Here is a 20,971-nt window from a genome sequence, read left to right on the forward strand (position 1 = left end):
GCATGCCCTTCACATCCCTCATCTCGTATCTGGAATGCTCATGAGTCCTTAGTATGAGTCTGACATGCCCTCCCTTGCCCTCAACTCATATCTGGCATACTCCAGGGTTTGTTGGCTACAGCACGGAGTAGTACAACCTCAACCCAACCCATACAAAATGTCAGCATATAACAGATAATATCATATATAGATAAACAGGCGGAATCACAGGTAATCCTAAAGATCTACCAAACTAGCATGCATATCTATACCATACTTAGCATATCAACAATGTATGGTTATCAAACCAATGGGCCGACCTTGGTGTCTTCGACCCGAAAGTACGGTGAGGAAAACTCACCGCACAAGTAGTGCAGAACTGATAAGGTCTGACTCCAAATCTCGGCTCTCGACTCGAATGCCTACAACCACCATTTGACCAATTCCATCAAATTCTAAAATACCCAAATTGCCCTCAAAAGTCAAACTTTGTCAACCATGGTCAAAGTCAGAGTCAACTTGCAACACCCATAAAAATCAAGCCAATTTAAAACTTTTCAACCAATTAAAACCATTAATTGTTACAAAGTGTTTTCAAAATAGTTTCATGTCAGAGTATCCAAGAAATCAAAATCATAAAATGTTATACGATCACACTTGTGCCTTCCCACTAGAGATGGCAAAAAATCCCTAACACGACGGGGAAACCCGAAACCCGATCATTTCGGGTCGGGTAACGGTTCGTTATCGGGTTTTTTATCGGTTTCGGGGCAGGGAGTGGGTTATAATCGCCCCGCCCCGATATATATATATATATATATATATATATATATATATATATATATATATATATAATGTTCGAATCCTTTTGATGTTAATTGTATGCATTCAAAGATAAAATACTTACTATGGAAAATCTTCTTAGTTATTAACAATCTGGTGTGAATGATCATTTTTTATGTTTGGACGTATTACACTAAACTTAAATCAAATAATTTTTAGTATAACGTCCGGTTTATTTTATTAAAATGATTCATCATATTTTTAATTTGAAAGGGAGGCTAGAACATGTATTTTTTATAAGACATCAGGGTACCCTAAAACGGAATAAAGATTTCATTATGAATTGTTGTAAACCCGATAAGATACCCGAAACCCGATGGGAAAACCCGAAACCCAATGGGGCACCCTGATAAGATACCCGAAAGATATCGGGGTGGGTTGGAATACCCCAGGCCCTCAACCATCGGGTTGGAATACCCACATACTACAGGTCCAGTCATCCTCGGGATAGAATATCCCAGGCCCAAAACCATCGGGTTGGATTACCCAAGTCTGTTGGCTCTCGCACAAAGCAGATAAGCCTCAACCACCAATCAAACATGTGCACATATATCAGATAATCACATAACAGTCTATAGACAGACAAACCGATCTAACCGATCATAACAACATAATAACATCCTATCTACCAAGATACTGATCTAACATAGCATACTGGCATAACATCATCCTATCTACCAGGATATTGATCTAACAGATCATAACAGCATAACATCATCCTATCTACCAGGATACTGATCTGACAGATCATACTAGTATAACATGTCAGGATAACAATCCAAAAAGGTCGGCCTTGGTGCCTTAGACCCTTGAGTATAGTGAGAAAAACTCACCTCACAAATGTCGAACTGTAGTGATAAGGTCAAACTCTCAAATCACAGCCACGAACTCCACCACCTATATTCACCATAGGACCACTACCATAAATTCGCAATTTACTAAAATACCCCCAAAATTCAAAGTGGTCAACCCTTGGTCAAATTCAAAATCAACGGTCAAGGTCAACAGTCCATGTTGACCTGACTCATCGAGTGCAGTTTACTGACTCGTCGAGTCCTTCCAGAACTCGAGAAATCGTGAAAACCCCAGTTGACTTGCCGAGTTTCCAGACAACTCATCAAGTCCATGCGTGTCCAAAAGTCAGGAAAACCGTAACTGACTCGTCGAGTCGTCTTGCTGACTCGCCGAGTTCATGCAGAACCCAATTATGGCCAATCTTCATCAGACTCGCCGAGTTGACCATGCAACTCGTCAAGTCCCTTCAATCTATTTCCCATTCAAACGTTTTTAAGCTACCCAAAAGCTCCAAATTGTAGATCCAACTTCCTAAGGCACATATTCCACGTAAAGTTGCAAACTTTACTTGCATGCAAGGTCTTAAAGGCTTAGAACACCAAAACCAAGTCTAGAATGAGGTTTAGGGAATGGTAAGAGATCAATACGAGATAAAGTTTATTGCTTTATGAACTTGGGACCTAGAGGAGTCCAGATCTGAAGTTACAATCCAGTCTAAGGACTGTAGGCCTGGGGACAATCCAGTTTGGAGAATGTAGGCCCGGTGTACATGCATTGTATATATATATATACTGTTGTGTGGGGTATTTTGGTGGAATTCACTAAGATTTGTCTTGCATTTTTTGATTTCAATGTTTTCAGGTACTTCAGATGATCGGGCAAGATGATGACGTGATCGTACACATACTCATGTTGTTTTTTATGTTTGAGAGAATATTCTAATACTCTAATTTTTATGGATTTGATTTGAAAACAGTATTTGATATTTTGATGACTCTATGAAAATATCGTTTAAAATTAAAAAAATTTGGCATGGTTTTTGGAATGTTACACACGTCGTGCCATCGTGTTGGCCACGACGCGGTGAGTCGGCTGATGACTTTGACCATTGACTTTTTGACTAAGTTTGACTTTAGGTCAAACTTTAGGATTTAGGTCATACATTGATGTTTGACCCTTATAAAATGACTATTAGGTCAAACTTTAGGATTTAGGTCATACATTGATGTTTTACCCTTATAAAATGACTAGGTGTGTGTGTTGTACTGGTTTCTTTGCGTGTGACGAGATATAGGGATATATGTTTCCATGTGTGAGGTGAGTTTTCTTACTATATCTTGTACTACAATATGGATCCTCTGTATGTTAGGTGTTGTTTGTTTTTTCGAAGCGAAAATTCATGAAGTCTGCGGACCACCTCTGCAATCCTCTGTAGCAGAAGAGATGGAACAAACGGTTTCAGTCTATAATAAGAAGCATGTTTGTTTTTTAACATCTGCAGACTGCTGCAGTAAACTGAAATTTAAAAACAAATTCTAAAAAGAACATGTAAAAAAACAAAAATGTAAAACTTTTTAAAAATAACTTAAAAAATATAAAAGAAGCTAACAGTTTTATTCTGAAAAAAAAAAACTAATTTTAAAAAACATAAAAAGAGAAAATAATAAAAAAAAAATTAAGAAAATATTGCAAAAGATGTCTACAAAGTTCGTAAAAAATTACACACGTTCAAAAAGATGCAATTAAAACTGAAAATATTATTAATAGAAACGATAAAAAAAAATTAAATCAAATTTAAAAAAAAAAAAACAAAAAAAAAACAAGTTAAAAAATTTGTGGAAACAATAAAAAGAAATTGTATCAAATTCGTAAATAAAAATTTGAGAAAATCAAAGCTTAAAAAAATAAGTTATACCAAAATTCTAAAAAAATACTTGGAAAAAATCAAAGTTGAAGAGGTTAGAAGAGGCAAGTCAAGTGTTGTGCCAAGCAGCACACGCGCAGAGGTTTTGTAGTCTGAAGTCTTCTAAAAAACAAACTGTTGCGAAAGGGAAAGTGTTGCGCGTATGCTGCGCCGCGTAGCAGAAAGTGGTTTGAAGAGGTTTTTGTAAAAAAAACAAACAGCACCTTAGTATGTTGGTATGTTGTAGTGATATGTAAGGCATGTAGATTTTTCATAAATACTTGTGGTGTCTGTTTGGTAGTTTGTTGTTTATATGCATATGTTGACATGTTATGGTTGGCTTAAGGCGGTCTAGTTGTGTGCTAAAGGCAAAGATACCTGGGCGGTCCAGCTTTATATTATAGCCCAATGTGCAATCCAGCTTCATGTTGTAGGCCCAAGGAGGGCTGTCCAGCTTTACGTTGAAGGCTCAGGTAGCGGTCCAGCCCTGTGATGTAGGTCTTGTATGCATGCATTGTATGTGTACTATTTGTGTGAGGTATTTGGGGAACTCACTAAGTTTTTGCTTATAATTGTGGATTTAAATGTTTTAAGTATTTCTAAGGATTGGGGCAAAGCAAATGCATGATTGTACATACTATCCTGAAGATTTCATGATTTTGAGAGATGTTATGTTACTATATTCTGATTTGATTCCGTTTTGTGAAACAATTATTTTTATGGGTTTGACTTTTGTGAAAATGGCTTTTATTTCTTTTTTAAAAATTGAAAATTTTTATTATGATTTTTGGGACATTACATCGAGTTTTGACGGCGACAGGCTGAAGGACATGCACGAGAAAAAAAAAATCAATCGGTGGAAGCGGAGAGAACCGATGAGGCAGCAGGCGGCCGGAAAAAAATCACATGTGAAACATAGGCTTGATATCATATTGGTTTGTTACAATACCCGTTGGATTTTTGATGTATTACATTGCTATAAATAAACTAGTAGGTGATTCAGGCTTTGCCTATAACGTTTTTTTAGCTAAAAAAACAGAAGTGGTCCGAAACTGGTTCTTTGACTTAAAAAATGCCCAAAACTGGATATAAATTAAAAAGTGGGCCAAAACTGACAGCCTTAATAAAGTTCAGGGACCATTTTTGTCCAAAAAAAAGAAGAAAGAAAAAACAGGCAACCCTCACACAGTTATGCCTTTCATATATATTAATAATACCACTAGTATATAATGTTTATATAAAAGACCCTACACTATAAAAATATAAACAAAACATATACAAACTAACAAGATGATAAGCCCAAAGTATTTTGAAGAACATATACAAGATCACAAACTCACAGTAGTTTCAAGAACATATACAAGATCACAAAAATGATCCAAAAGATCATATGAACTTTATGGTTTATGTATGTATGAACATCATACTTTCTCAAATGCATTCTGGCCTGCAATTATTTTGTTTCATCTTTCTCCATATTCATGTGGACACCTTGACAAAATTACGTTGTGAATTATCACCAACTCTTTTATTATAATTAGGTTTTTTCTTACATGCATACATAGGAAGAAAACTTTTAAAATATTACATTATGGCCACATATTTTTAGACCAAAACTCAAAAGCACCACACATACATAAACACTACGGACACTTAGGCCTATTTCCATGAGTCAGCATGTCAGTGTAGCAGCTCCCACACTGTTCTCTGTTGCCATGTGTGCCAGGTGGCACACAGTTACACCTTTGACAGCACGTGCCACATGCCCTTGTGCACACGTTTGGCCTTGAATGCTTCCCACACCTTACTGCGCATAGACTCCCACAGTCTGCGTAATTAACACAAAAGACCCTCAACACCTTTCTCTATACATATTCAGTCCCAAAAATACCTTTAATATTTTGGAAAAATGCACAAAAATACCTACAAACCCCAAAAACCTGCGGTTTGGTCCTTTAACAACCTAAAAAATCACACCCATGAATTTCTATATGTGTAAGTACAACAAAATAAATGATAATATGAAATTAAGAAAGTATGAGTAAGAAACCTGGGGTTGATGGGCTTGGGCCTCTATCCCAGCCTCGGATGAAGAAGAAGAAGAAACCTGAAAAGCCCATAATAAAAAAATACGTGACAAATACACATATAAAGCTACAACAGTGAGAATGAGAACTAAAGGATTAAAGATTATAAAAATTGTTTTAGTATTGGAACTTCTTCTTAATACAATATTAAAGATATATATTTCAATCGTTGATAACTTGAAATGATATTCATTTTTTGTACATATAAAATCAAAATAAGTCATTATTAATTGTCCATAAACGTAATCTATATAGGGAACTATTTATAAATTTAGTTATGGTTCAGAAAAATACCTGAGACAAAGAAATGAGAAAGATGGAAATGATAAGCAGGAGGAGAAACTTTGAAGTGGAAGCCATTTTTGCATGGAATTGAAAGTAGTGAAAGAAATTATGAAGGTGGTTCGTTCTTATAAAAGAGGGTTATGGGCTTTGGGAAGTGAACCAGGTTTTGTCTTTATTTGCCAGCTGTCTTCTGCTAACAAAACTAATTTTATAATTTAATAAATAAAGAATACAGTCGTTCGACTCAGCTATACATTTACTTTACTATGTAACACTTGCTTGCCACGTGTCTTCTGCCCACGAAATGAAAGGCTACGTATTCTATTAAAATGGAAGGGTTCGTAGAACTATGAGTCATGATGTTATATTGTTATATTTACTTTGAGTTAATATATTTTGTTCTTATTCAAGTCTAATTTCTTTGTTTGCAAGTCGATAAAAGAAATGGTATAATTCATAGGATAAAAACCCTTTTGTTTATCAATTAAAGAAATTTATCAAAAGGTCAATTCCGATTTCCGATCATTCTCGTAAAGCTTATTATTTTTTCTTAACAGGAAGAAGTTTATTAATCCAATACTAGCAAAAGGCTAGTGGAAAACAACAAAAATACAAATTAAATTATAAAAGGTGGTTTTAATCTCACAAAAAAAAATTGAATTATAGTTCATCGCCTTGCCTTCGAAAATCCTATTGTTCTTCGTGCCACCATAGGACTCAAATGAAAGCCAATTAAGAGGATGATTCAAAACCTGTTGTTTTTCTTAATTTTCTCTTGAATCACGTTTCTTGATCAATTGGAACACGTCTTCTAAATAATCCATTGTTGTGGGGAAATCTTTACACCAAACATATATGGAGAAGAGCATATACCTCCGATTCCCAATAAAAATTGCAACGAATGCTCTTAGAAGATCAAATAGTAGTATAACATTTTGTTTTTGGATAGTGGAAATAAGTGAAGACGAGTGATCTTTTTGCTCAACTAGACTACAGAGATGCTTTAGATTCTTTTGTAGGTAAAACTCAGGCTACTTGTTCAAATCTGATATATATATTGATTCAAGTGAATTCCAAAGTTACTCAACACAACGTTTTGGTATATATCAAATAAGAAATCAAACATTAAGTTTAAAATGTTTTAGCTACAAATGTAGTCATTGTTCTTACACTTACTATGCTTGAGAAGTTTAAAATCACCAACAGTCTCTAAAACTTGAGAAGTTTATGTTAATACTCTTAATACAATATAATGTAGCCATATTCTTTCCGTGATCATACAAATAGATGTACAACATTGATAATAGTTACAAAACTAATACGATCAAAAAAATATCTTATTTATGGAACTTGAACAAGTCAAAAGTTTATTCCTAATAAATTTACATTTATTAGATTAAAGATATTTAAAAAAAAAAGTGCACCTTCGCAGCATATGTTATTAACGAGTCAATAAAAATTAAGAAAACAAAAATAGCTGCATGCAAATAAGTTCTTCACAAAATTTCTAAACACCCCACCCCTGCAGTCGGGATGCCTACCCAACCAAGTATAAATAAAACTAACAAAAATAATAATAAAATGTGGAAATACCTCTTAACAACACTTTTCTCCTTTGGGTATTATATATAAAATGAAATGATAAATCTCTAAAACCCAATACTTAATTCCTTTTCGTTCATCTCATACACATGATCTCTTGCATCGGTCAAAGCACTTTGACCTAACTTCGTAAGAAAATTGCTAGCAAGATTTAATGACGTCAGCCTCACGTCTTCATTAGCCTTCAACGCTTGCGAAATGGAAAAAGCCCCTTCATCCTATTTTTTTTAACAAAAATTAAATCAAAATTAACCCCAAAAAGATAAACTTTTTTTATCAGAAGTGTTATTATAGATAACACGTGTCATACCCTAATTTCATTAAACCCTAAATCCAATGACACAAGAGCTTCATTAACCACCTTCAAACTTCGAGCCAGGCTCTTTGCACCCTGCAACCACCCACTCACTATTAACTTTTTTTTTTAATTATAATTAAAAAAAATGATACAAAATTTTAATAATATAAAATATAAAATACCTCATCACTAAGGCCATTGGCTCGAAGATCTAAAGTGGTGATTGTATTGTTGTATTTTAAAGTATCCGCTATGAACTCTGCACCCTTTGCTCCTATCTGTAATTTTTTAAATTAATTTAATCAATTTAAGATTTTAAAACTCGATAAAGAAATTAAAAAAAAAAAAAAAAGTTTTATAAATTACCTTACACCAACCAAGCATCAAAGTTTTTATATTTCCATGAAACTTAAGAACTTCCGACAATGCCCTTGCTCCATCTGGGCCCATGGGATTATACCCAAGTTCAAGCTGTTTTCAATTTGCTATTATTATTAAAAAAAACTCGAAAAGTTTATAAAAAAATTGATTTTCTTACAGCTGTTATCACAGTATTATCTTTTAAAACTTCTGCTATTGCAGTGATCCCTTTAGCATGTATGTCATTTCCTCCCTGAAAATATAAATTTAATTTCAAATAATTATATAAAACAAACTTTAAATTTAATAGAATGAGTTTAAGCCATCTACTCACCAGGTCTATGTTTGTTATTGAACGATTCTCCTTCAAAGCATCGGCTATTTTCTCAGCTCCCTGATGCATTTTATATAATAAGATATTAATTATTGTTATGTATTTGAAAGAGAAAATATTAAAATAATAATGAAATAATGAATACCTCGTCTTTAATGTCATTCATGTAGACATTAAGCCACAATAAAGATTTACTTTTTTTCACATATTCAGCAACATGAAATGCACCTTTTGAGGTTATCATATTGTTTCCAATGTCAAGAGCTGTGAGTTTTCCTGCTTATAAAACTATACATGTTAAGTTAACAACATATATATATATATATATATATATATATATATATATATATATATATATAAAATTAAACGAAACGTATAATTATATATATTAAATAAAATAATAAATAAAGAAATAAAGAAACTAAACCTTTATGCAAAGATAATCCAGTTATTAATGCACGAACTCCTTCATCTCCTATTGAGTTCCCATGCAAAAAAAGCTCCTGCATTTTTATATTATAATAAACAAATTTAAGCCAACAAAGTTTTAGTGTTAGTTACAAAAAAAAAAATAAAGGAAAAGGAAATGACAAAAGTACCCTTAAAGCTTTGTTACCCTCAAGCCCTTTAGCAAGGGCAGAAGCGCCTAATGCACCACCATAATTTCCACTATGATAATTACAAAAATAATTAGTATTTTCGTGCATTATAAATTTCCAAAATATGTATAAAATGTATTTGTAAGATGACTCACTTTAGATATAAACTATTCAATGATTTATTTTCAAGAAGTGCTTCAGCAAGACCTGAGAAGCCCTGTCATCAATACCAATTAAAAAGTAAGAAGTATGTTATTAATTTTTTTTTAAAATAAGATGAAAAAGAAAAAAAAAATTACAGAATAATCAATCAAATTGTTGTTGAGTTCAAGTGTCCTCAAGGTTGAGTTCTTCTTTAGCAACTCAGCAATGGCCTTTGCTCCCTGCAACATGGAAATACATCAGAGTCTTTCACACAACAACTAACATGTTGAAATTTAAATAATAATAAAAATAATAATAACATAAAATACATAAAAAGCTAACCTCATCACCTATATTAGTACTATTTAGCTGGAGCTTCTGAATACCACTATTATCCACCAGCATATCACATAAAACCTGCATATATAAAAGCACATATAGTATTCAGTAATTATAAACATCCAAAACCTGAAATATTAAACAACTGTTACAAATTAAAATCCAAGAATTAGTTCACCTTAGCTCCTTCATCCCCAATACTGTTTCCTGATAAGTTAAGAACCTTTAGAGAAATGTTTGATTGTAAAATACCATCAAAAGCTTTAATTCCTTCTGCAGTTATTCCATTAGCAGCAAAATTTACTTCTTCAGCAACCTGGAAAAGGAAAAAGCAATGGTGCATTAAGAAAACAGAGCCAAATCGATAAAAAGTCATGACTTAATGGGGAAAGTCTCATTTACTTGAGTTTCTATTCAGGCATTTCAATCTGGATTAAGTCAACAAAAACAGCCATACATATAGTTTGATTCAATATGACAGGTGTTGGATGATGATTTGCTTCCATAGTTCACCCAAAGATCATACAAATCATAACATTTGAGACTTGTATTCAAAAAATTCATTACAACTCACAACCCTTTCACAAGCTACACAGATGCTAATGAATTGCACTCATTATAAAATATCATTGTATAAGAAGCTTGAGATGAATTATGCAGGATAAAAGTAAACATTATCATTAGAATAATCAAACCTGGTTATAAGCCAAGCTCTCAGCAAGGAAGAATAGTCCTTCATCTCCAAAGTTGCGACCTGCAAAAGATACATGATTTGAATAGTGGTGCTTTACAAGGAGTGTATAAGAAAATGTATGGAATTTAGCTTCACTCATTGCATCTTTATATGGTGTTATTTTGTTAGTACCTGACATGTCAACAATGCTGAATGACCTAAGTTCTTTGGAGAAATCATTGAGTCGAAGTTTGGATTCCCTTTCGATCTTTGCACCAAAATTAGGTAATAAGTTTGTCCCAGCAGCAAAGGACCATTTCACTCCTTCAGTCGGTTTTTTCTCTTGTACAGGAGCTTTTGATTTCTTAGGCATCATCAGTTTCTCCACTAATTTCCACATAACTGTCAGCTGAAGACATAAATTAGTGATCCATTGAGAAGTTACACAGATCCTGCTTTTGTTTCATTGTTATAGTTAAACTTAATTGTGTTCAAATGCGCAATCAATCTACTCTCGTATGAAATGGATGCAATGCATTCAAAAACGATATAAACAAGAAAACGTAACAGAAATATGTAGCAATTAAAAGCGATACCAAAAGTGACGACAATGAAGGAACCGACTGGCAACACAGAAGAAGCAATCTCCTTCACCGGAAAGGAAGTTGAAGGAGCTGCTTCGGATTGCGACTCCGTATAAACCTTCCTAGCTCTTCCCGAACGCCCAGACGAAGCCGAAGCATTTTTTATTGCAAATGTTTGGAATTTCAAACGTCGCCGCCCTGAACTCACATACTGCAACGACGGAGAAAAAAACAGCCGCCTGCGAAGCAGCACATAGCCACCTGTTGAGAAACTGCTGTTTGCGGTTGGTTTTGGATGAGAGCAGATGGAGAGAGTTGAAGCACAATCCATGAGTGAGTGAGAAAAGGAAATTTGGGGAAAATGGATAGAAGAGGACGATGAGGGAGGGAGCGAAGACGATGAAGAATATTCTAGGAAAGTCTGCAGCCTACTAGCCTCGTAGCCTTTTGGGCTCCTTCCATGTGGATAAAAATTTGGGCTTTTCTATATTAAACCATGGGCTGGGTTAGTGTTGCACAAACCGGTTATTTTTCTTTTCTGAACCATACATATGATGCATCTCTTTCAATTTTTTATTTTTTTTTCTTTTGTTTCTTGTTTATCAAAAATAGACATAGTTTTGATTTTTTTTTTTTATAAATTTGATGTTTGTGAATATGTATGCACAAAATTGTTCAACTTGAATCAACACATTTCTTTGTAGCAATTTTCAACTTTTTTTTCTTTTTTTTTTTTGTTTTTGACATTGGAAATACATAATACAATTTCAAACATAACAACACAGAACATCCAAATTGTCAAACTAATCCACCTTCAAATATAAATAAAGACATAAAATATTTGATATTAAAAATATATAATACAATTTCAAACATAAAAACACAAAACATCCAAATTGTCAAACTAATACATCTTCAAATATAAATAAAGACATAAAATATAAAACATCGTTGTTGTTGTAGTCTTCATTCCAAGTCCGTAGTCATTGTTGTTTGTATTTATTCATCATCTGTCGTCTCGTTGCGCAATCATCTCTCATACTTAAGCTATTCTAGGGTGAGTGGCATTGACATTCCCATCACTACTTTTTCCTCATGTACTCGTGGTTTGGCATGCAACGATGTGTCTTCTAGTATTTCAATGTCTTGTATCCGTTCCACACCATCAAGGTAGCATTTCAAGCAAATGCACACTTCCACCAACAAAGGATGAGTTTTGTTCTTCTTGGTAATATAACTTTGCCACAAATAGAAAAATCTGATTCTAAAGCTACCATAGAAGCTTAGGCGATTAGTAGATCATGGGCCATAGTAGCTAGAATCAGAAATTGGGTTTCCATTCCTTTCCACCAAGCCAAAATATTCAAACTCTTGAACACTCATTGGTGAAAAGAAAACAGAACCAATGTATCTTCTGAGCTCGCTACTAGGGGTGTTAGACCGAGCTCGTTTGGAATTTTCATTCCTCAAAGTATTATAGAGCTGAATTGTTTCGTTATTTTGGCGAGAAGTGGATCCAGATGCCCCCGTATTTTACATCATGCCATTAATGTTTGTTGAACCATATTTTGTTAAATAAACTTCAAATAAATTTTGAAAAAAATTGTTAAGTTTTGAAATTTCCTTTGATGCATAATTCATGTCATTATTTAATAAACCAAATCGTAATAAATATTTTCAATTAAAGTCTCAACCGTCCAACATTTAGAGTCTGATTCAAAGCGGCGGAACAAGTAATAATAGGAGGCATTTCTTCAAAATATTTTTTTAACTTTTGCATATTAGCAAACATTGTGCTTCTTATTTCAAACTCATTTATTTTCGCATACATTAAAAAAATTGGTTTAAAACTAAACAACTTGTAGGACAATAAACCCCCGATAAAAAAGTAGTTGTTTTTTTTTAAAAACATCAAGCGTGTCCGTAACAAGTTTGATAGTATCCCCACATGGTTCCGGATAAGTCGTAACCTTATTACGGTCCGCAAGCCTGTCATGAAAACATTTGTAAAGTATCTTTTTGACGTAAGACACATTCAAACATTTTTCAAGTGGAGTTCCATCAGGTATTATTTTCCCAATTCGGAACTAACAAGAGGGCATTCACATCGGCACAAAATTGCATATAATTAATTAATTATGATATCAAGCATTACTAGAACTAAAAATATCTCTTAACATGTCTTTGAAACCATCTTTTATAGTTTCAATGCTAGTGAGACCATCTTGCGCAACCAAATTAATGATATGTGCAACACATTGACTATGAAAAAAAACACCAACGCAAATTGGTTTATATTTTAGTTTTAGTTGTCCAACCGCGACGGTGTTGTTTGATGCATTATCAAATGATATAGAAAAAAAAATTCCTTCAAGTTTATAAGTTTTGATCACACAATCTAAAATTTTAAATAAATTTCTACTGGTGTGCGGATACTCAAACAATTCAAACGTAATCGTACGCTTCATCATTACCCAATTATTTGGATTAATCCAATGAGCGGCAACACAAACGTACGCATTCGGTGAATCGTGAGGAGTCGTCCAAACATTACAAGTTAAATTCACACCGGTTTCTAAAGAATGAAATAAAATCATTTCATTTTTTGCAAGTTTCCACATTTCAATACAATCACATATAATAGAAGTACGACTCACATGACAATATCGTGGTTGGAGAGTATCTTGGATGAGTGAAGTCAATCGTTTGTTGTCGAAGTAGTCAAAAGGTAAGCATTCTCGAATCACGAACTTCGACATCTTATTCTGAAATTTAGCCAAATCGTAACTCTACAATGTTGTATCATTCTCCATTGTTGTTTGATTATGTCCCGGCCCAATTTCACCGTAGGGCATCTCTTGGTCATATGAGTTTTCAATGTCGAATTCTCATCTTCATTGAAAAAATCACCACATTTCTTACACCGCGCTTTTCTTGGACCGCTCGACATTACACACAAATCAACATTGCCCCAAATAGTCGGATTTCTATTTATTTCTTTGACGCTAACAAAAGTAAGATTGTTTGATGCATCTCCAACAGGACCAACACTAACGGAAGTCGAAACCATTTCTTAAATTAAGAGCGTTTTTTTATCTAAGAGAGGTTTTTTAAGGTTTGGTTAACCTGATACATCTACTAGCTATTTGTACTATCAAATATTTGTGAATATGGCCAAAAGGGACCCAAAAACGAGATTGCAACAGCCATAAAAGGCTATATAGCTAGTAGAAGAGGACAAAAAAACATGCAGATCATCCCTTCTCGAAAAATCGGTCCAAAACCAGTTCAACGTAAATCGGTTCAAAACAGGTCCTAACGGTTGGAATGGCGATCCGGTTCAAATTGGCGGTTCGGTTCATGGTTGAACCGATTCAGGGCTAAACCAATTTTCGGATCGGTGGCCGGTTCAGTTCATGAACCGGTTTTTTTGCTCACGCCTAGGTTGGGTCATGATGCCTGGTAAAGTGACGAATGTTTACGGTTTGTTTGATAAACTTTCAGATAGTTCAATTTTGAGATGTTACTTTTTAATGGTTCGGCATCCAAAGACTTTATTAAACATAACTTCAACCTCAGAACAAATCAGATTTGCTGAATGAACGTTGAACGAATCAACGAATAACGTCTCTAAATGACCATCTGTGTGAAAAATCCCAAAGTTGCCCTTGTAACTTACATCGTTCTTTTATTTCTACTTTGTTAAGGCGAAAAATCATTTCTCCCCCATTTCATCAACAAGTGTCGGAGAAGGAGAACATCATCTCCATGATTCTAGCAGCTCGTAGAAGCATTAAAAAGATTATACTATAGGTGTGCAGAAACTAATCAAGCCAATTCGAACCAACTGATCTAATTACAAACCGATCGACTATATTGGATATTCAATCACAATTGGATTGGATTGGATTGGATTGGTGTTGAAATTTTAAATTTTGGATGACCCTGAAAATCCAATGGATAGTTGAACATAACTGAACAAATGTTTATCCAATTTGAAATCCAATATTAGCATCCAATAAATATTTAATTACTATGCAAAGTTATTATCTAATTAATACGTGTAACGCCCGTAGATCCGGGCTAGTCAATTTAGAGATAATAGGGGTCAAAAATGATTTTTCGACAAAAGATTAATTAGAATAAATAATCTTAACCAATTTGTAGAATACGTCTCAAGGGTTCCGTACATATAAAGAACACCGAAATCCGAGTTATAACGATGAAATTATGGTCCGTCGAAGTTTTACGGCAAAACCGGCACGACACCGGAAGACGTAAATAGTTAATTTTTTGATAAAAGACTTTTTAGCCTTAGAAATATAAACAAAAGTTGTAGTATAAGTTAAACCAAGAACATACAAAAAAAGAACGCTCAAATCTGACTTCGTATGAGGAAGTTATGGATTTTCTAAGATTTGGCTTAGCAATGCACAACCCGAAACTCGAATTTTAGATCGAATGGTTTTTGGCCTACGCGGCCTAAATGAGAATTGAATATCTTATTAATAGGAACTCAACGGTAAAAAGATAGACAAAAACAGAGTCCATATGTATAAGTTATGAATTTTACGCAGACATTTAACAGTATAATCCCCTCTTACTGATAAATTTAAGATCTGCCGATAATTAGCCGACAGAGTCTAAACGAAAGTTGTAGATCTTGTTTTTACCTATGCGTGGAAAAAAAGAACTTCGAAAACGGAGTTCGTATGCGAAAGTTACGGGGTTTAGAAGTCGGCAGGGTGCTGCTGCAAAAGGGGTGACGTGGCACAATGTAGGCCACACACATTTCGCCACCAGAATGCTGACACCTGGCCTGGAACTCGACGAGTTAGGAGGCCAACTCGACGAGTTTTTGGGATTTCCAGCCTATAAATAGAGGTGACGGGTTCCCTCATTCTTCACACCTTCCCAGCTTCACTTTCTCTCTTTAGTTTCTTTCTCTAAAGCCCAACCCCCCCCCCCCCCCCTAAAGTCTAGGTAAACCCCCTAGCACCCGAAGGAAGTCCCAAGGCTCCCGAAGCCCCGAGAAAAGAGCCTTTCGACTCAGAAACTCTGCTCCGGCAGAGCCCGGTTTTTAAGAAAACTCGCTGTAAGTGAGTTATGTCTACCCTATCTTTAGTATAAATTATGTTTTAATATAGAAATGTTATTAGGACCTTATAATAAGTATTTGAGGTATTATTATGGGTTATATAAGTATCATATAATATCTTTTAACCACTTGCGGTACGGGAGTTCCGGTTTGGAGGGCTGCTTGGGTTGCTGGATTCAGAAGTGCTTATATGCCGAAATGATCCTGCCCTCCGGTGTTCCATGTCTAGGCTCGTCTGTATATAGTGGATAAAAAGTATTGTGTTAACGCTTATATAATAGTAATAATAGTTAGACTATTAATTAGTCACGGTTAACGTCAGACTAAACCCTAGTGATATTGATACTAGGTTTTGTCGAGGAAATTGTTTTAAGAGTAACGAAGTGTTGTCCGAGTGCCGAGTCACCACCTAATCAGGTGAGTGCATAGTCCCTTTCATGAACATGATTTTAATACAAGTATTGATTGAAGTATTAATTATATGTTTATGTGCGAGTTAATTGATGTTGCCTGAAATATGTGTTAAAGAACATACCTGATTATATATAATGATTTAGGATAAAGAGTAAACCTAAATTAATTATGAGGAATATTAGGTAGTATTTTCTTACGAGTACAAATGAGTTATACTCAAAGAATAGAACTTTAGTATATGTTATTGATCCGGGAGCATGGATTAGACACAGTCATTGTCCTTAGTTCGAGAGTTTGGATTGGACATAGTCAACTGTCATTAATCCAGGAGTATGGATTAAGACATAGTCAGTCGTCCTCAGTCCGAGAGTATGGATAAGACATAATTATTCATCGTTAATCCAGGAGTATGGATTTACACATAGACACTTGTCCCTAATCCGAGAGTATGGAATGGCACAATTATTGACCCGAAAGCATGAATTAGATCTGAGAGTATGTGGTAAAATTTAAGGTCCGAGAGTATGGGTAGTCTTGTTGTAAGGATTAACGGGGTAGGGTAAGAGTTGCTTATATATATATATATATATATATATATATATATATATATATATATATATATTGAAATTGTATATTTTGTGAGTTTTAAATTATATATATGATATAATATTGCGGGATTGAAATCTCTATGTACTCACCAGGTTTCTCAACCTGACCCACTCAGTTTATTTATATCACAGGTGTTGATATGAAGTCACATTACACTGAGAGACTAAGGTGATATAAATCACTAGTGATAATGAATGTAAGTTCTATTTATGCTTCGGTATTGACGATGACATCCTAAATGTTTTAAAATGAATAAAAATACTTCTCTTCATAAATGTTTTGATAACATATTTATCATGTTTTACTGGGAACAAATTCCGCAACATTTTTATTAAAAGAGGTAATCTGATTTTTATAAAGCATAAACAAAACTGGTCTTTTTTCTGGCCATGAAAATAGGGATGTCACAATATGATTCAAATAAAAAATAAAACGGATCTGATTATCATAATTCTATATTTATGTTTGGTTGTTTAATTAAGGAGGTGTTTGGGATTTGCTTATTTAAAACAACTTATGTTTATTTGCTTATCTGGTTTTAAAACGGGGTTTTAAAAAATGTTTGGATCAGTTTATCCGGTATCAAAACGAAATAAGTTGATAAGTTATTTTTAGTTTTTGACAAACTCTTATTTTATGTGTAATAATGAAACAACTTATCAAAAATTAGGGCTAGCTCACTTGGCTAACACTATTTTTTTGACAAAGAGGTCATGAGTTCAATCCCAGACATATACTAACTTGCCATTACCGGTGGCAAACCGAAATAAGTCAATAAACACTCAAATAAACAATTCCAAACACCCACTAATTAGAAACTAAATAAAAATTGGATGTACATTGGATAACCAATCAAATTATCCAATAGATAAATAATCTAATCCAACATCCAATCGGATTGGTTTAGTTGCCTATAACGAATTGGATTAGATCAGTTGACAAAAATCCAACATTTAATGGAAAATTGGATTGCATCAAATTATCCAATAGATAAATAATCTAATCCAACATCCAATCGGATTGGTTTAGTTGCCTATAACGAATTGGATTAGATCAGTTGACAAAAATCCAACATTTAATGGAAAATTGGATTGCATCGGTTCCATCGAAATCCTTTGGATTTGAATTGATGAACACACCTAAATTATACAAATCCCTTATATGTTGTCACTCCATCCATGTCGCGTTCGTCATTGTCGACGCTTTCATCGATGATCGGGTTAGGGTTCCGATCTCTCTTTATGTTGTTTATCACATGTAACTAAATTTATTTTTTGGTATTAGGTTTAATTGTTCATATATTCATATGAATAATTAATTCTAATAATCAAATTTTAGATATTTATCGGCCATGTTCACGATATGATTCTTTTTCATGTGGTTGAATTTAATCACTCAACTTTGTTACCATAAATTTCGATAATCCCTAATTATACTCCAAGCAAATCCATCATCTGTTACAACTCCAAGATCAATGAAAATCATCAAATTGGTAATATTAACAAGGTAGAGAATGAAGAGATTAATAAGGTTTATTGCATAGTGCTTGATGAAATGCTTCACTGTAATATTGCTAAATGTTGCTACTTAGTACGTGATGATTACATGTTATATGTAAAACAATAATAAGATTAATAAAGCATGCAAATTGTTTTTGAAGTCCCATAAGGATAATACATTTTCCTATGTATTTGTGATAATGTGTTATATTCATGCGGGAAGGTTGAATAATGTAGAAAAGGTGTACACTCGTATGTCGTTGAAGTGACAGTTTCTTTTTTGTTCAAATACCTATATGGGTGGGTATTTGAAGAACGGAAAACTCGATGAGTCTATTCGAATTGGTGGAGAAGAATGTGTTTTCGTGGAGCTTAGTGGTTGATGGCTACTGCAAATTAGGGGGAATCAAGAAAGTAAAGAGCTGTTTGATGCAATTCTAGATAGAAATCAAATGTGGTTATTTGGACTGGAATCGTTGATGGTTATAAGAAAACCATGTCTTTTGAAGACGGTTTTTGTTATTTTTGCAAATGAGATGTGAAAATGGGATAAAACTTTTTTCAAACACAATGATTGTAGTATTTAGAGTTGTGGAAGATTTTATGATATAAATAAGGACTTAAGTCCATGCTTCGGTGATGCTTATTGGGCGTATTAGATGTATCAATTTAGTTGTTTACAATAATATTTTTAACATAATGGAGAAGCAATTCATGGTTTCTTGGAATTTTTTATTAATAGTTACATCAAGCTGGAACTTTTTCTTAGGTAATTTTGTGATTATTATGCACTTTATGTAGTAACCTTTTGTATTTTTCATCTTCATATTGCCTTCTTTTGTCCATATTTGTAATACAATGAAATGGTGTTCAAAAAAAAGATGATGTTGTACATGTGTTAGAACAATAGAAGTTATTATGCAAATGAATGTTGCTAGTTTTAGAAGGTGATTAACTTTGAAGCATTTATAAGAAATTTGTATGAACTTCTTAATTTTTTTTAGAGAAATTAAATTGTCTCCTACCTTTTATGCCTACAAATATTCTTACCCACTAACTTTATGACATGTGTCATCATTTCACCATTCAATTTAATTTTAATTGATATTTTCTTAATATACTCTGAATGAGATAGTTAAGTAAATATGGAATGATGACATATGTCATAATGTTAGTGGGTAGGAATATTTGTATGTCATAATGTTAGTGGGTAGGAATATTTGTAGGCATAAAAGGTAGGATACAATTTAATTTCTCTTTTTTTATGATTTGTTAGTATTTATTATCTATCTATCTATCTATCTGTCTATATATATATATATATATATATATATATATATATTAAAAGTGAAACATGATGACATCACATTCAACAATCATGGTCATTCATTGTGTTTCCTTATTTAATTTCAACCCGTGGATCATTTTTGATGATGTCATCCTAGAATAAAATAAAATAAAATTAATATTGACTAAATTTGAAAGTCTGACTAACTGATTTAATGTTGACGTCATTTATAAAATGAATTTATTCAACTCATTTAAACCTCATCATAATTTTTGAAAGTAAATTTCGTTTCTTCCTAATTAAAATCACGTTATTAGCTAGCACCTTTCGTATATTATTTCAATTCACATCTATTATATGAAACGTATATACAAGATTACGGGATATCGTTGCTCAATTTCAAAGAATCAAAGAATTCGAAATTTGATATCCTTTACATAATCATTGTTGAAAGTTATGTATAAATCATATGTTATTGTTCGTACATTATGTTTTATTCATACCCTTTGCCAGCATCACGTTCGAATAACATCACCCTTTGCAGCATCATGTTCTTCATCCAGGTTCCTTCTTTAATTTAATGTCCTTAATTTTTATTAATTGTATTCGATTTTTTATTCTCATTAGTGTTGTATTTTAACTGTGATCTTTGAATGCATGAATAATTTTGATTATAAAGGTTAGTATTAGTTTTTCAATCTTTTGTTTTGTCTTTTTAACATTGAATTTGAAGTTGCACTCTACCTGTTTGATAAAATGCCTATGAAAAAGCACGATGACTTTTGACTAACTGTATGTATGTATGTGTGTCTTACGTAATTAAATTTTTCTAAGATTGTTTGGATTACAAGGTAGTTGATGATTGAAAACTACCATTTACCTTTCAGTGTTTTTAATTATCAATATTATACTGCTATTAATTTGATATATTTGCCCACAATTTTTGGTTTTTAACATATTTATTTAATAACAATATATTTTGACTTTAATCTATAATATTTTGAATTGCAATTTCTAAATTTTTTTTAAGTTGTTGTAACTCTGTCCAGTAGATACAAAGTGTATTGTAATTTCTATTTTTTTTAACATATTTAGTTAATAGCAATTTGCATATGTGGTTTTTTTATTTATAAAGACAAAACTCTTATTTCAACATTTTTCCCTAATCTATTCCTATATTTGAAAGGTCATATATCGGTCAAGGGAAACCCTTTTTGGTCAAAATTAATGAACAAAAT

General features: G+C 33.2%; 2 protein-coding genes and 1 long non-coding RNA gene across 4 annotated transcripts in view; 1 reads left to right on the plus strand and 2 right to left on the minus strand.

The window, feature by feature from the left end:
• The window catches only part of LOC145094491 (uncharacterized), a 216,646-nt gene that overhangs the window by 178,029 nt on the left and 17,646 nt on the right, over positions 1-20,971 (plus strand). The gene's annotated exons all lie outside the window — the stretch shown is intronic.
• On the minus strand, positions 5,027-6,003 carry LOC145094490 (peamaclein-like). The gene is made up of 4 exons (XM_079032665.1): positions 5,902-6,003; positions 5,571-5,627; positions 5,444-5,483; positions 5,027-5,348 (listed from the first exon to the last, which is right to left on the minus strand). The coding sequence occupies exons 1-4, from the start codon at positions 5,965-5,967 to the stop codon at positions 5,164-5,166; spliced, it is 348 nt and encodes a 115-aa protein (XP_078888791.1). The 5' UTR covers positions 5,968-6,003; the 3' UTR covers positions 5,027-5,163.
• EMB2004 (RNI-like superfamily protein) lies at positions 7,329-11,234 on the minus strand. 2 transcript variants are annotated; one of them, XM_079030461.1, is made up of 16 exons: positions 10,838-11,234; positions 10,434-10,643; positions 10,264-10,322; positions 9,747-9,884; positions 9,572-9,646; positions 9,385-9,468; positions 9,241-9,302; positions 9,086-9,155; positions 8,914-8,989; positions 8,632-8,762; positions 8,487-8,546; positions 8,331-8,405; positions 8,159-8,263; positions 7,975-8,070; positions 7,805-7,885; positions 7,329-7,712 (listed from the first exon to the last, which is right to left on the minus strand). In XM_079030461.1, the coding sequence occupies exons 1-16, from the start codon at positions 11,154-11,156 to the stop codon at positions 7,542-7,544; spliced, it is 1,812 nt and encodes a 603-aa protein (XP_078886587.1). In that variant the 5' UTR covers positions 11,157-11,234; the 3' UTR covers positions 7,329-7,541. The 2 variants fall into 2 exon arrangements, with proteins under 2 accessions (XP_078886587.1, XP_078886588.1); XM_079030462.1 differs by having other exon boundaries at positions 10,434-10,650; positions 10,838-10,977.

This window comes from Lactuca serriola, chromosome 3 (assembly GCF_051521515.1).
Source record: "Lactuca serriola cultivar US96UC23 chromosome 3, Lser_US96UC23_V15, whole genome shotgun sequence".
NCBI classification, from domain to species: Eukaryota; Viridiplantae; Streptophyta; class Magnoliopsida; order Asterales; family Asteraceae; genus Lactuca; species Lactuca serriola.

Excerpts from the sequence above, each read along its gene's own strand:
- LOC145094490 (XM_079032665.1), bottom strand. The coding sequence starts at position 5,967 with ATGGCTTCCACTTCAAAGTTTCTCCTCCTGCTTATCATTTCCATCTTT. Across the intron at positions 5,628-5,901 it reads TTCTCATTTCTTTGTCTCAG|GTTTCTTCTTCTTCTTCATC; the intron begins GTATTTTTCTGA and ends TGGGCTTTTCAG. Across the intron at positions 5,349-5,443 it reads CAGGTTTTTGGGGTTTGTAG|ACTGTGGGAGTCTATGCGCA; the intron begins GTATTTTTGTGC and ends TTAATTACGCAG.
- EMB2004 (XM_079030461.1), bottom strand. The coding sequence starts at position 11,156 with ATGGATTGTGCTTCAACTCTCTCCATCTGCTCTCATCCAAAACCAACC. Across the intron at positions 7,886-7,974 it reads CCAATGGCCTTAGTGATGAG|GGTGCAAAGAGCCTGGCTCG; the intron begins GTATTTTATATT and ends GGGTGGTTGCAG. Across the intron at positions 7,713-7,804 it reads TAGGGTTTAATGAAATTAGG|GATGAAGGGGCTTTTTCCAT; the intron begins GTATGACACGTG and ends TAAAAAAAATAG.